Here is a 14,436-nt window from a genome sequence, read left to right as displayed (position 1 = left end):
TGCATTACTCAAGCCCTTCAGTTGCTGTGCTTTTTTTTTCCTTCAACAGAGGCAATGTTATTTATGACACTTTAATTGGAACAGCTTACTTTATTATGCATAAATGCTTGCAAAAGCAGTTACTCTACCACAAGACATCTTAAGCAGCTACGAAATATATCTGAAGGATTAGACACTTTGATGAACCCAGATACATGTTGCATGAAGCTGACATCAAACTGGTTAAAGATGTGGAGTTGCAGTATTATATGTTTAATTGCCTCAGTATTACAAAGCTATTTAATTAGATTTGTTCAACTGGAATAAATATGTGACACCAAACATCAATTCATGCTAAACCTAATCGTCTTGGGTGTATCTAAGCCAATTAGATGATATTCAAGGGATGGCAGCAAATGAAGCAGACATTCTGTGAAATATTTTATTACAAAGATTCCTGTGATACAACAGGAAAAAACAGTAATAAATTACACATTTATTGTAACATTTAAGAGGTACAGAAGTAGAGGGCTTAGTTACGTCAGATTTAGTACATCCTGAACAGCTCTCTAGTGGACGAGGTAGCAGTGTCCGCAGGTGTAATGTCTTCGTTGTCCTTCACCTTCTTGCTCGCTCCGGCGAGCAACAGAGCCCTTACTGCTTCTACCCGCTTCGTGGCAGCAGCCCAGTGCAGCGGCGTTTTCCCCCAACGGTCCCGAACGTCTACTTGTGCCGACGACGTCAGCAGCACCCACATCGCTTTCAAGTTACCCCGGTACGCGGCCGCGTGCAGAGGCGTCTGCAGACTCGAGTCCTTCGCATTGATGTCAGCCCCTGCACTCAGCAGACACTTGACCGTCTCCGGATTCGCGTCCATCGCTGCCAGGTGCAGGGCGGTGCACCCAGCGCCGTCCCTCGCGTCGACGGGTGCTCCTGCGGCCAGCAGCCGCCGCAATTCACCCACGTCACCCGTTCTGGCTGCCACTGCCAGCCACTCGCTCAAGTCCTCTGTCTGCTCCACAGACGAAGTCCTGCAAAGTGCACTGTAGTTGGCACAATTCTGTACTGACAGTGACGTCGCATGTGTAATACTCAAAACTCACACAGGTGGCTGCCTTCGTTTGGAATGACAGTGTCAATAAATTGTGTAAGAAAATGTACAGGGAAGTGCAGTAGCATATTAAGATTACAAAAATGTTGGTACTTTTGAGTTAACTTTGGGATAAACAATAAAACAGATAAAAATAGTTAATATTATGCTAGAGTCATGTTTCTTAAGCAAAAAAGAATGTTCCGTTCATATGGAAATTTTACATGAAATGTTAGTCACATGTCTGGTTGACAATCTTTACAACTGTTGTGCAACCATCTTTACCATTCAAAATATGGCAGAAAATTCTGTAACAGAAAATTACAGTCTGACTTGGGGTGGAAATAAAACAAGGACAGCATATATACCACCCAGGACAACCGCGAAACACAGGAAAACAGGGGAATTTTTTAAAAAATATCCAGGAATATTTCACCGTTTTAGTTTTTAGTTCTATTTTTGTTATTTTGACTGTTAAGAACTGACACTTTAACAAAGAATTTTACTTTAGCTTGCTACTGCAGAATAATACTGCAGCAATAAAACAAACGAGAAAGTAACACCAAAATAAAACTTTAGTTTCAAAGAAATGTGCAATTTATAACAACAAGACACAGTGCACATACAAACATCTACTGACAGCACAATGTGTCAAAGGCTTTAGGATGAAGACCACACAGTATTTCGTAACAACACGGTGCTTTCGATGAGTGTGATGTCGCAACTCTCTATACTTCTAGCAGGTCAAGAGAAAATATCGTTAATGGTGATTTTAGAAGCATTACTGGTACTTGCAAAATAAATTTCCTTTTACACAAGATCAATTATGCTACATGTGACAATGTGCAAAGAATTTCTTAAATTACAGAAGGTTTGATACTCATCAGCCACCTGGAAAATTTTCAGTCTCAGAAGACCAGTCATTTATGCCATTATTTAAAATTTTACTGGCACATTAGTGTCTGATATATCTTAAAGAAACTAGAAACAGTGACAGTAATCCATCAAGCTTTTATTTGTCTCTGAAAACTCAACACCCCCAAGAGGAGAAAATTGAAACTGTAATATTACATAAAATACCAAAAGAACTTACTATGAATTCTTGAACTGGAAATTTATATTCATAAGGAAATACCCACATGAAATTCTAAATGAACACACACACACACACACACACACACACACACACACACACACACACACACACAAATTTTAAAGATATATGCTATATCTAGAAAACTTTACTGACATGACAGAACATGAGAAGACACAGTGAAGTGGTAAACAAAACATACATGGACAACAGATTAAGTTTAAAAGCAACTAAGACCATCAATACGTAACACCTCTGGTAAGCTGTATAAACTTTGCACACACATATAGCATCAGAATAAAGAACTGTCAAAACTGAACTGTCGAAATATCTTTCAAAAACTTATTTTTACATTTCAATAACTACAAGAACTTTTATACTCACCAAGACATGACAGAAGATCTTTACTACAGATGCAATATATTCATTACTTCCAACTAGACTTGAGTACAAGTGCAAATGTAAATGTAAAACAGCTACAATTTATGTACAGCTGATCTTACTAATGTTATTTCACAAGTTACTTGATAATGGCAATAAACAAACAGGCTTGTAATTTAAAATATTAAAAAACATACTACCTTATTGCAGCTGGTTTGGAGCATTCATTTCTATAATGTCTTATACCGACATATACAACGCTGTGGACCCAACAGAACATAAAGTGTTCTATTTTAACTCTCTCATAGTTTATGAATTGTGCAACGCAAGAGTCAAAATGCTCGACAGAACATGCATTCAGCCAAGTAACCCACGAAATGTTTAGTACACAGCAGTGAATTTTTGTAATACTGCTTTTCAGAAATATTCAGCTGCCGCAATTTAAACTGTGCTCTTAGGATCCTCGAGAAGAAGAGAGGACGGGGGGGGAGGGGAGGGGAACCAGCAAAAACATTTTTCCACAACCAATGTGAAAGCGTAACTTTTCTTGTATCTGTACTGTGTGTATATTAACAAACCACCAAGTTTCCCTATTTGTGTGTGTTTGTGTTATTAGCAGTATTTTTCCTATTGGCTGACGACACTGCGTGTCCTACACTCTGAATATCTGCTGCTGTTGGCTGGTGAGATCACGTGGCATAAGCTATTATTGGCTGACAAAAGCACATTGCAATCTTAATTTCAAAGCTGTATTTGGTGGAATTCATATTTGTACTTTTGTAATATGAAATTATGCAGTGAACATGTTGCCACATGTCAAAGATCTTTACAAAATCTTTGCTGGGTTTTGTTTCCTAAAGTGCCTGGAAGTTCTATGTAGATGTATAAAACCTTTCCCAGTCAAAGGCTTGATAAGTTTTACAGCTCCGAGAGAAAGTATATTGTCAGTTAACATAGAAAAAATGTATTTTACCTGTGGTATAGTGCATTTTCACCCAGAAAAAGTGTATTTTAAATAGAAAATTCAAGAATTGTTTTTCTCATCCATGTATACACTCTTATATAGGTTAAGATGTAACAAAGCACAGATTTTTGGCATGAGGAGTTGTGTCTGATCAAGCTCTTGCTCATAAGCAAAGCATTTGCAGGAGAAAGATGTGTGCTCATTGTGTGGTCACGATTACACTAGAGAAGTGTCAACTGTTAAATAGGAGAGGGTTAGTTTTCCAAGCAGCGCCACAAAACCAAACTGGGAGGTTGTCTAGATTCACACAAACTGAATTGGTGTGTTTATGCCAAACACAATAAGCTACCAGCTGCCATTGTTGGCTTCCAACTGCCTTTGACACAGGAAGTTGGCACGAAAAACATTGCGTTGCCAATGGCAAAAATAATTTTAAAAAGTACTGTGTCTGACTTTGATCCATTTAGCACTTTTAAGCTGTACTAAAGCAAAAACTGATCTTATTTCTATAGTCATGATTTTTGGCTTAAAAATATTAGAATGAAAATATTTTTTTCACATTATTGAAACTTGTCACAAGTTGAAATAGTATTCCAGTACAGAGTCAATCAAACATCTGACAAAGCAAAACAGCTGCAGGGTCATTCCATATCAAATCACCCAATAAAAAATAAATTTTACACCCACCTCCTTAGATTTTCATGAAATTTGGCTCAAATGGTTCTAATACCATCCTGACAACACCTGCAATTTTTTTTTGCTGTATCTCTTATATAGGCTACTTGATAAAACATAAATAATGATGGCTTTTTAACATGTTTATTAATTATAGTAGATTACATTAGAATTATGTACAAAGATAGTGTTCTTACAACACTTATGTATAACCCAACTTATTGCTTGAAACATTGAATTTTTTGAGTAATTTTGTCTTTTTAATAAACATTAATGCTGATTCAAACTGTTTTTCCACTTCATCCAAGAGCTTTCAGTTCTTTTGATACAGTCTTTTTTGAAGTAATACATTCTTCCAGTGCCGCTTGATTGAGGTGTGTCTACTACACAGACTATGTGCTCCAAAGGCACTATGCAAGAATCTTCTCTTTCAGGCCAATAAAATGATGCAGCTGGTCCTGAAGGATGTAGAAATAGAATTTCTGCATCTTCTTCATCATTGAATATTGTTTTTACCTGTCCAAAGTACCAGTTACCATCATGATTTGCATGGTTCAACACGAACCCAATCAGTAGAAGAATGGAAAGAAAAGGCTAAGGAGGGTTTTACACTATCTGTAGTCCTTCTAATTTCAAGGTTGTTTGTTGGAAGTGGTTTGAAGTTATGAAAACTTCTTGTTCCAGGAATGGTTCGGGTTGCTGAAAAAACGTTTTTCTAGTTTTAACCGTAGCAAATCAGCTTCTTTTTTGTCAATAAAGTGAAAATGAATGTTTTCAATATTTCTTTCACAAAACTTGTACACATCGATTGCTGTCATTATTTGTTCTTCATCTGAAAACTGTAGACTGGCTTTCCTTAAAATTCTTTTAATAGTTCCTCCTATGCCATCACAAATTGACTTCCCATGACTCGTTGCAAAAAAAGTGTTGGGCCTTCAAATTAAAGTCTCTCAAGTGTTCAGTCAAATTTTTAAAACTGTTTCTATTTTTGTACTGCCCAGCACAACCATCTGTAAAGTAGTGAACTGAGTCAATGTCAGTATGATGTAATGACAGCCACTTTGTAATTTCTTTTTGTACAAAGTTAACAAAACAAGTGTCATGTTCTTGGTCATAACTAATAAAACAGTGGTTGAAACCAAAAACATTGTTTTCCTCATTTCCTAGGAAAACTCCAACTGGGTGTAGAGTACAACCACCTCTATTCCAGTGGTAACTTTGGATCTCATTTTGTATAACAAAGGAATAATTTTCACTGAAATCCACCACAATAATTGCTGTTTTGGGTGATGGGTCTTCTTTCAATCTTTTAAAGGCTGCTGATTGGGATTTTGCTATAAACGAGTGCGGGGTGAGCTTTTCCAATGACCTAACCAATAAAGAAATGTAGTCTTCAACACTGATAGACTGTTTGATCATTTCTGCCCTGTCTGTGTTAACCCACTGACTGATTACAATTTCTTCTTCTAAATCATAATCTTCACTTAGTTTTTCAGTTAAGTACTCAGTCAGTGCAGCATTTGCAGGACAGCTGTCGCAATGATGTAGCATGCAGTTTTGGTTTTCCGTGTTGCACACAAGCATCTTAATTAGGTCTTTATAAGATTCTTCAATTTTCACAGCATCCAATAATAGTTTAACATTCTGGTGGACACTGCATACACATACAGTGTGTGCGCCTGCAGCACCAGCAAAGATACACCATTTAGGTCTCAAGAAACAAAATTTTGAAAATCCTACTTCTACCTCGGGATTATCCAATTTGAAAGAATAATAGAGTTCTTTCAAGTTACACAAAATGAGTCTTTTTTGCATCTACACATTTTTTTGAACACTTACTTTGTCTTTTGTTCCAGGTAGCACTTTGGAACTTTCATCCTTTTCATAAAAATCTGTTACAAGTCTTACTGTATTTTCAGAAAGAGTTTTACCTTTTTTTGGACCAGGAGTTTCCAAAATACCCTTTTCACATTTTAGCTTTCTAGCTTGTCGCACCATGTACTCACTTACATTAAATTCTTTCATCACTTTATTTCGACTCCAAGAATCTGGAGCCAAGGTCAGAATCTGGATTTTTCTAGACCTCCAACAGATGATATCTTCTCTTTCATAAGAGAAATCATTACATCAAAATCATTTGCTTTCTCAACCACAGTTGTATCTTCTTCGTCATCATCAGAACTTGGTGCATCATATTTTAATGCTTTTGAAACCGCCTTTTTTGCAGTCTTTTCAATACTACTAACCTTCCTTTTAAAATAAGACCCTTTACTTTGTTCTGACAAGCCATGAAGCTTTATCGGTGTTAAACCTAAATTATAAAGAGCAATGTTTGTTTATACAAGGGATTCATTTCTGGATTCCAATGATTCTAATTCAACCATGACTTCATCATCTGTTTCACTTTCATTGACTTCAACTCTTAATTTTTCCTCACAAAAGCTACGGCATGTTGAGCAAAGCTTTTGTCCAGGTTTTACGCTACTATTTATTGTCAGTAATTGTTTAGAGAGATCCAAGCCTACACTTCTCAACGACTTGATGGGCTTTTTGTGTTTTTTTTAGTGGGTCTACACATGTTGTTTGATACTTTACAAAAACATTTAAAAAGTAGTAGCTGTGGTGTGAACATATATTCTTAAATTCACACAGATTAATTCCAGATCGTAAGTGGATCAAATTTTTTTCTTCCTCACTCAATTCAGGTAGTGGTTGTAACTTTTTTGAAGGTGTGTACGTTGTTTGGAAACAGATTTTTTAAATAACCCTACGCTACAGGTTTGAATATCTGACATACTGATTTCACTTTTGGTCTGATTACTGTTCTGGTTACTTTTATAGGATATTGGAAAAGAATCTCTGTAAACTAAGTAACAGTACTTACTGAAAGTTCGAATAAACTTAATGAAATACTATCCAAGCACTATTTAACACTGTAATAATTTTTTACTTCAAAACACAGGAATAACAAAACAAAATCCAAGCATAAATTGTTACTCCAAGAAGATAAAAACTTATTTTTGGTGTCTAAGTCACTTGGTACTTTTTATTTTTAAAATATAATTAATATTATTTAAAAAATTAGATAACTATTGAACAGGTTAAAAAGCCAACGTAATTTTTCTTTTCTCTAATAGCCTATACAATTAAGAGTATTTTAAAACAAATTTGAGCTTTCTATCAGGTCTGAGACTCTAGATATTGCAGTTTTTGTAAAACTAAACAAAAAAAAAAAAAAACAAAAAACCAACAACTACTTGTAATTTTTTTTATTTGGAAGATTTTAATATATCTTTATGGTAATTTTTTTTAACATTTAGATATAATACACAAACTTATTCCAAAATTTCATACTGATATCTTGAGTATTCTTTAACATACAAATTTTTTTAGTTGTGAGGACACATTTAAGTTACGATTTTCAACTGCTGAAACAACGCCAAATCTAAAAACTTTAAAAATTTATATAAAAAAACTATAAGAGATAGAGCAAAAAAATTTTACAAGTGCTTTCAGGATGATAAAAGAAGTAAATGTACCAAGTTTCATCAAAATCTGACATGGCTGGTGTCAAGGCCTGGGTGACTTGACATGGGATGACCCTGCACTAGTTATGGCACAATTTTTTGCTGGCGTGGAAGCCACTGTCTTCCCAATATTTCTGTACTCTCATTGTCAGTTTTATCTGTCACTTAGTGGCTGATGGAAAAGTCCATATTTTCTAAAGCAGTTTAAGACAAAAGTCAAAAGCATTATCAGCTACAAATGTAAAGAAGTACAGAATTCCACAAACTACCGAGGGGTACCATATAATGGGAAGACACACGTGAAAATCATTACAGAACACTTCATTACTGTTTCAGAGTCGGGATTTCTATCTACAAAATTTGAAACTCAGGTATTAGCTATACTTTCATCTGGAAAGAAAAAACGGAATGCAAACATGTTCAAAAAGTGTTTCTCCAGAGAAGAGACGACAGGCGGTTTGTATCATAAAAATGCCATGCTGTCAACGAGAATTTCATAAAACACACCTGACAATTTTATGCTGTTTTCTGTTTCGTGAAGAAATTCTTATTTTCTCTGCTCAAAATTATTAATTTTTTCTTATTTATGTTTCACATTGATATTGATACAGTTAAGAATTATTTTGAAAACCTTGAAAAGACTCTACAAGGGATCAGCCTAACATCCTAAATTACGATGAAACCAATCTGTCGGATAAACGGGATGGAAAAGTGTGTATTCTCAAATGAGTATCTGGAGAGAATAATGAACTCTTCTAAATCAGTAACGAGTGCTATGTTTGCCGATGCAATCGATGGCAAACTCCTACATGCATATGTCGTTTACAAATCTGAACGTATGTGGGATACTTTGACACAAGGAGGGCCTAAGGGAACAGATGTAACAGGACGAAGTCTGGGTAGTTCGATGAAGTGACGTTCAAAGACTGGCTCCATACTACCGTGATACCTTGGGACAGCCAACAAGGAGTTAAAGCAGTGCTGGGTGACAATCTGTCTTTCATCAGAGGTGCTGAAAATGGGGAAGGAGCACAAAACTAAATTCATCTGTCTCCATCCAAATCCCACACATTAGCTACAACCTCTGGATGTGGCATTTTAAGACCCTTTAAATGGCATGTAGAGCAGCACTGTCAAAATGGCACCAGAAAGCAGACAGAAGACCAAATTCAATTCCAAAGGACAATTTTCCTGCTCTTATTTGTGAGTTGATGGAGACCATCCATTGTAATGCAGCTGCTAGCTTGAAGTCTGGATTCTGAGTTTGTGCAATTTCTCTGTTTGAGCCACAGAAAGTCCTTAATAAACTACCATCATCACAGTCTGGTATGGTAGAGTCTCCAGAACTTCAGACCACACCCACAGTAATGGGAGAAGCAGTCATAAAAGTGTTCCAGGGCACGAGATATGAAAAATCGCAAAACAAAAGGGGAAAACAATGTGGGGGGGGGGGGGGGGGGGGGAGAGACGGCAAAACAAGGGAAAACGACAGGAAAGTGTGTTGCCAGTACTGAAGGCAGAACATCTCAGCCAACTGAAGAAATCTTTCATCATGTGTTAACCAAGAAATGAAGAAAACGAAACCATGAAAAACAATAGGTAAAAAAAAAAAAAAAACCAGTCAGTGTTCCAGGATTCCATTGACTGTGACGAAGACAAACAGTATTCCACTAAAGATTCGTTGGATGAATCGGTTAAAGAGGAAGGTAACAATGGTGACAAATTTTGATGATCCTAAACCAAGATATTTGCTTTTAGTGGCGTTTCCAATGGGGGATTCTGGTTCATATGTCTATAAGCTGCTTCTAGACCAAGTGGTACATCGATGTAACTGCTCAGTCGTGGGTTGTGCTTTAATACGTTAACATGTGTTTGTCTCTCTCATCACTGAAATCAAACCGCATAATACTGCGCAACAGTAGCCATTTCATTTTGCGTTAAATTGGGTGAAAACGTGACGACAACTTATGGTAAACTTCAGAAGGCTTTTGGAGAGGAGGTTATGTCAAGAGCTCAAGTTTTTCATTGGCATAAAACGTTTAGTGAAGGCAGAATGAATGTTGAAGATGAAGACCACAGTGGATGACCATCAACCTCCAATTCCATGGGAATTGTTCATAAAGAGTGGGTGCCTCCTGGACAAACAGTTAACCAATATTACTACAAAGAAATTTGAGAAAGACTTCGTAAAAGAGTTCTTCATGCCCGTGCCAACATTGCTGATAATTGGATTCTGCATTACGATAAAGCGCCATCCCATACTACTCTGTCAGTATAGCAATTTTTAACCTCAAAACAAATTTCAGTACTACCATGGCCACCTTATTCACCAGGTATCACTCCATGTGACTTTTTTTCTATTTCCAAGAGTCAAAATGGTGGTCAAGGGACACTATTTTCAAACAACACAAGATGGCCAAAAAGGTGACTAGGGTCTTTGAGGCTATTACAAAATGTAAGTCCAGAAATGTTACCATCAATGGCAGAAGCGTTGGAAAAAATGTGTAGAACCAGAAGGGAACTACTTTGAAGAAGAGCACTAAACTTGACTAAAACGTTAAGCAATATTTTTTTTCACATCAGTCTCATTACTTTATTGTTGCACCTCGTAGACAGAAAACCAAGTGCTCGTATTTCTATGGAGTAAAGGGGACCTTTAAAATTTGCTGCACATTTCAAGGGCTATCATGTTAATTAGGAACTTCCAAAGACAAAAACCATATTTACTATATTTTGGGGCTATTGTATTAATTATTTCATTTATAATTGTGATAATATTGTGTGTAGGCTGACATTTTTATGTCCAGGAATTAAATACATCTGCACAAACATATATCTACATCTACATCCATACTCCGCAAGCCACCTGGCGGTGTGTGGCGGAGGGTACCTTGAGTACCTCTATCGGTTCTCCCTTCTATTCCAGTCTCGTATTGTTCGTGGAAAGAAGGATTGTCTGTATGCTTCTGTGTGGGCTCTAATCTCTCCGATTTTATCCTCAAGGTCTCTTCGCGAGATATACGTAGGAGGGAGCAATATACTGTTTGACTCTTCGGTGAAGGTACGTTCTCGAAACTTCAACAAAAGCCCGTACCGAGCTACTGAGCATCTCTCCTGCAGAGTCTTGCGCTGGAGTTTATCTATTATCTTCGTAACGCTTTCGCGATTACTAAGTGATCATGTAACGAAGAGGGCTGCTCTCCGTTGGATCTTCTCTATCTCTTCTATCAACCCTGTCTGGTACGGAACCCACACTGCTGAGCAGTATTCGAGCAGTGGGCGAACAAGAGTGCTGTAACCTATTTCCTTTGTTTTCGGACTGCGTTTGCTTAGGATTCTTCCAATGAATCTCAGTCTGGCATCTGCTTTACCGACGATTAATTTTATATGATCATTCCATTTTAAATCACTCCTAATGCGTACTCCCAGATAATTTATGGAATTAACTGCTTCCAGTTGCTGACCTGCTATATTGTAGCTAAATGATAAGGGATCTATCTTTCCATGTATTCACAGTACATTACACTTGTCTACATTGAGATTCAATTGCCATTCCCTGCCCCGTGCGTCAATTTGCAGCAGATCCTCCTGCATTTCAGTACAATTTTCCATTGTTACAACCTCTCGATACACCACAGCATCATCTGCAAAAAGCCTCAGTGAACTTCCGATGTAATCCACAAGGTCATTTATGTATATTGTGAATAGCAACGATCCTACGACACTCCCCTGCGCCACACCTGAAATCACACTTACTTCGGAAGACTTCTCTCCTTTGAGAATGACATGCTGCGTTCTGTTATCTAGGAACTCTTCAATCCAATCACACAATTGGTCTGATAGTCCATATGCTCTTACTTTGTTCATTAAACGACTGTGGGGAACTGTATCGACAGGGAAACACCACTTGTGCAATGTTTGTCTTTGGAAGAATTTTTTAAAAAAAAGGTAAGATTATTATTTGTAATTTTTCAAACACACACACACACACACACACACACACACACACACACACACACACACACACACACACACACAGAGGTGCTCAGACCTGTTTTTCGGTGTTGCCGCCGCCACCAGACTGCAAATTTGAGCTGCAGCCTCTGCATTGTTCCGCAGCACTTTTATCCAGCCGTCAGATGTCATCACCTCAGGGTGCCTCACTATGAAGTCCACGGTGGCACTTCTGAGCTCCGGACACGAGTGCAGCACGGCGAGGAGTGAGGTGGCGGCAGCGTTGTCCACACTCAGGCCCTGCGCCAGCTGCTCCTCGCACCTCTTTTTGAGCAACGGCAGGTCGTACTTATCGGCAGCACCTAACAGTTCCGCTGCCATTCTTCCCAGTTTCGGAACTGTGTCAGTATACACAAAACACAGCAACTGCCACAACACATCTTCCCGCACGTCGGTTATCTCAATTTGGCGGCTGCCGGCTTCTTTCGTGTCGTTCCGCAACATGGCGGCGAAGACGGGGCTCCTCGCTGCTAAGACGAGACTGTGCGCCGGCAGCTGCGAGGCACCAACCACCAGAGTCACGTCCGCACCCTCGCGAGAGGTTAGCAGAGCACACATGTCACTTGCGAAACTGCCGTCCTTAGAGTTTCTCGCTGCCATTGCAGTACCTCCTGAAACACGTACGACGTAGTTTCAATTTTCAAAGGTAACTAAACAGTAAATCCTTCTCTCTTAATACACCTAATTTGTCCTAATTTCACCAACCATCATTTGTCCTTCTTTAGCAGAACTGTTGTTTGTAAGTTAGCCGCAGCTACTTGCCTTTCTGTCCTCTTACTTCTTAAACCGTGAAATGACTAAATTATTCCAGCACTGTACAGATCCCGACTTCACTGTTGAATCACTTGTATAAAGAAACTGAAACAATTATCCTTCAGAGCCATGATCAGAACTGCTTCTGGACATGTCAGGATTCATTCCAAGAAAAGGCTTTATCTCAAATATTGCGCATAACAATGCATAATGAAACATTGTTTACTGTTGCAGAAAAAGAAAGTACATCAATAGTTATTTTTGGCGTGATGACAACAGGACTGTTTGGTGCAAGACAGTGCAACCCCTATGTACATACTAAATTTGATAAGACAGGTGTAGTTAAAAAGTCTGAAAAGTTAAGCACCTTCACCCTCACCCTACCCCAAAACTTATGTACGACAGTACCTAAAATGCTTAAAATAGGGAATCAAGTTAATGAAGCAGTGACTGAAAAAAAAAAAAAAAAAAAAAAAAAAAAAAAGATGCATGTGGCTGGATCATCACTGCACGAAAAGAGGACGAGTCCACCACTTGGTGACACTAAACTCTCCAATCTATGGGCTTAGTCCGTGATCCAGATGACCCACATTTTAGACGTTTTAAGAAATCTCTGATAATTAGCCAAGTTGTGGTGTTGTGCTACTGCAGTATTTCTAGTTTTCCATTCGTCATCTTCACCTGAGGATGACAAGTAGGAAACTCGTCAAAACGTTGCAGCAACACGATACCACAACTTGGCTGATAACTTAAGAATATTTTATCAATGAGGTTCATTGAGAAAGCCTACACTCCAATTTTCATCCTCCTCTACATTCCACTCATTGCCATCCAATACAGAGCACAGGTCACCAGTCAGGTTTAATGCTATCATCTTGTAAGGATATGAAATACAGTATTAAAATGTGGCACGAGGTGCTTTGTATGCCACAACCACCACAGCCTACAGGGGCTGTGGCAAGGGCAAGGACAAATATAAAGCCACGCATTTATACACAGTATACAAATCAGAGACAGTTCGAGGTGACTGTGCCGTCGAGCGACTGGTGTGAGGTACATCACAGAGTTGGTTTCCTCGAGCACAGCTTGTCGCCTCTCACTGCCAGCCACTCCTGCCCGACTCGACAGCGAGATGCGAGCCCACAGGTAACCGCCACACTGTGGCTTTCCTGTAAGCTTTTCAGCTGTGATACTTGCTCACTCATTTTCCCCATATTTGCACTTATCTCCACACTCTGCAGTGTGATACACACTGCTTCCGCTGTGAAACACCAAGAGGGGTCTACGTTCTAAGTTGTTTTCTCTGCCAGGTTCGTAACTTTTGGTGCTTGTTGTGCACTGAGGAAATTAGATCAAATAAGAAATTTCTTTCCTTGAAACTGTCTCATGTGCTCCAGTACCGCTTAACACTTAATACTCTGTACCTGCTAAGAAGTGTCCAAGCCTGAAGACACCTCAGTGAAGACTACTTATCAGCCCTGGGCGTCACCTTGTTTTGTACTTAACATACACAAAAAGGTTTCCATATACGTAAAGGATTTTGAAACAGACTCAGTCGATTAGCAGTCAATATGGCTCTAAATTCTTGCCACAAACACAAAGTCAGTTCTAAAACAATTCTGGGCCTTGCAAGACTGCCAAGTCAAGTTTCTGCTCTAATTTTTGAGTATAATATCAATATCTACCACATACATTTTCAAAAGAAAATCCTTTGCACACAGTTTGTATCTTCCAGGAAGGAAAATAAAAAATGTTTTATTAAATCATCTCTCTCTACATGTATAGACTTTAGTCCCCTGCTCGCTTCTTTTTGTACGCCTGGGCTGGCCTGAGGACTACTGTACAGAATTTGACACGGTCTTTGAATTTCCAGGATTAATATGTTGCCAGTTTCAATATCAATAACACACAAACATCGTTGCGATTCTTATGTATGTATAATTAAGTTTGCATAGAACCC

The 14,436-nt window shown here is 38.3% G+C and overlaps 1 protein-coding gene across 1 annotated transcript in view; it reads right to left on the bottom strand.

The window, feature by feature from the left end:
- Positions 1 to 419: 419 nt before the first annotated feature.
- Positions 420 to 14,436, bottom strand: part of LOC126427222 (poly [ADP-ribose] polymerase tankyrase-like) — a 62,578-nt gene continuing 48,561 nt past the window's right edge. The window contains exons 2-3 of the mRNA XM_050089461.1: positions 11,761 to 12,334; positions 420 to 1,010 (exon numbers count right to left, since the gene is read on the bottom strand). Coding sequence (XP_049945418.1) covers positions 527 to 1,010; positions 11,761 to 12,323 — 1,047 coding nt within the window. The 5' untranslated portion in view covers positions 12,324 to 12,334 and the 3' untranslated portion in view covers positions 420 to 526. The remainder of the gene's footprint in view (positions 1,011 to 11,760; positions 12,335 to 14,436) is intronic.

This window comes from Schistocerca serialis, chromosome 11, assembly GCF_023864345.2.
Source record: "Schistocerca serialis cubense isolate TAMUIC-IGC-003099 chromosome 11, iqSchSeri2.2, whole genome shotgun sequence".
NCBI lineage: Eukaryota > Metazoa > Arthropoda > Insecta > Orthoptera > Acrididae > Schistocerca > Schistocerca serialis.
This window is presented reverse-complemented; position numbering and strand designations above follow the sequence as displayed.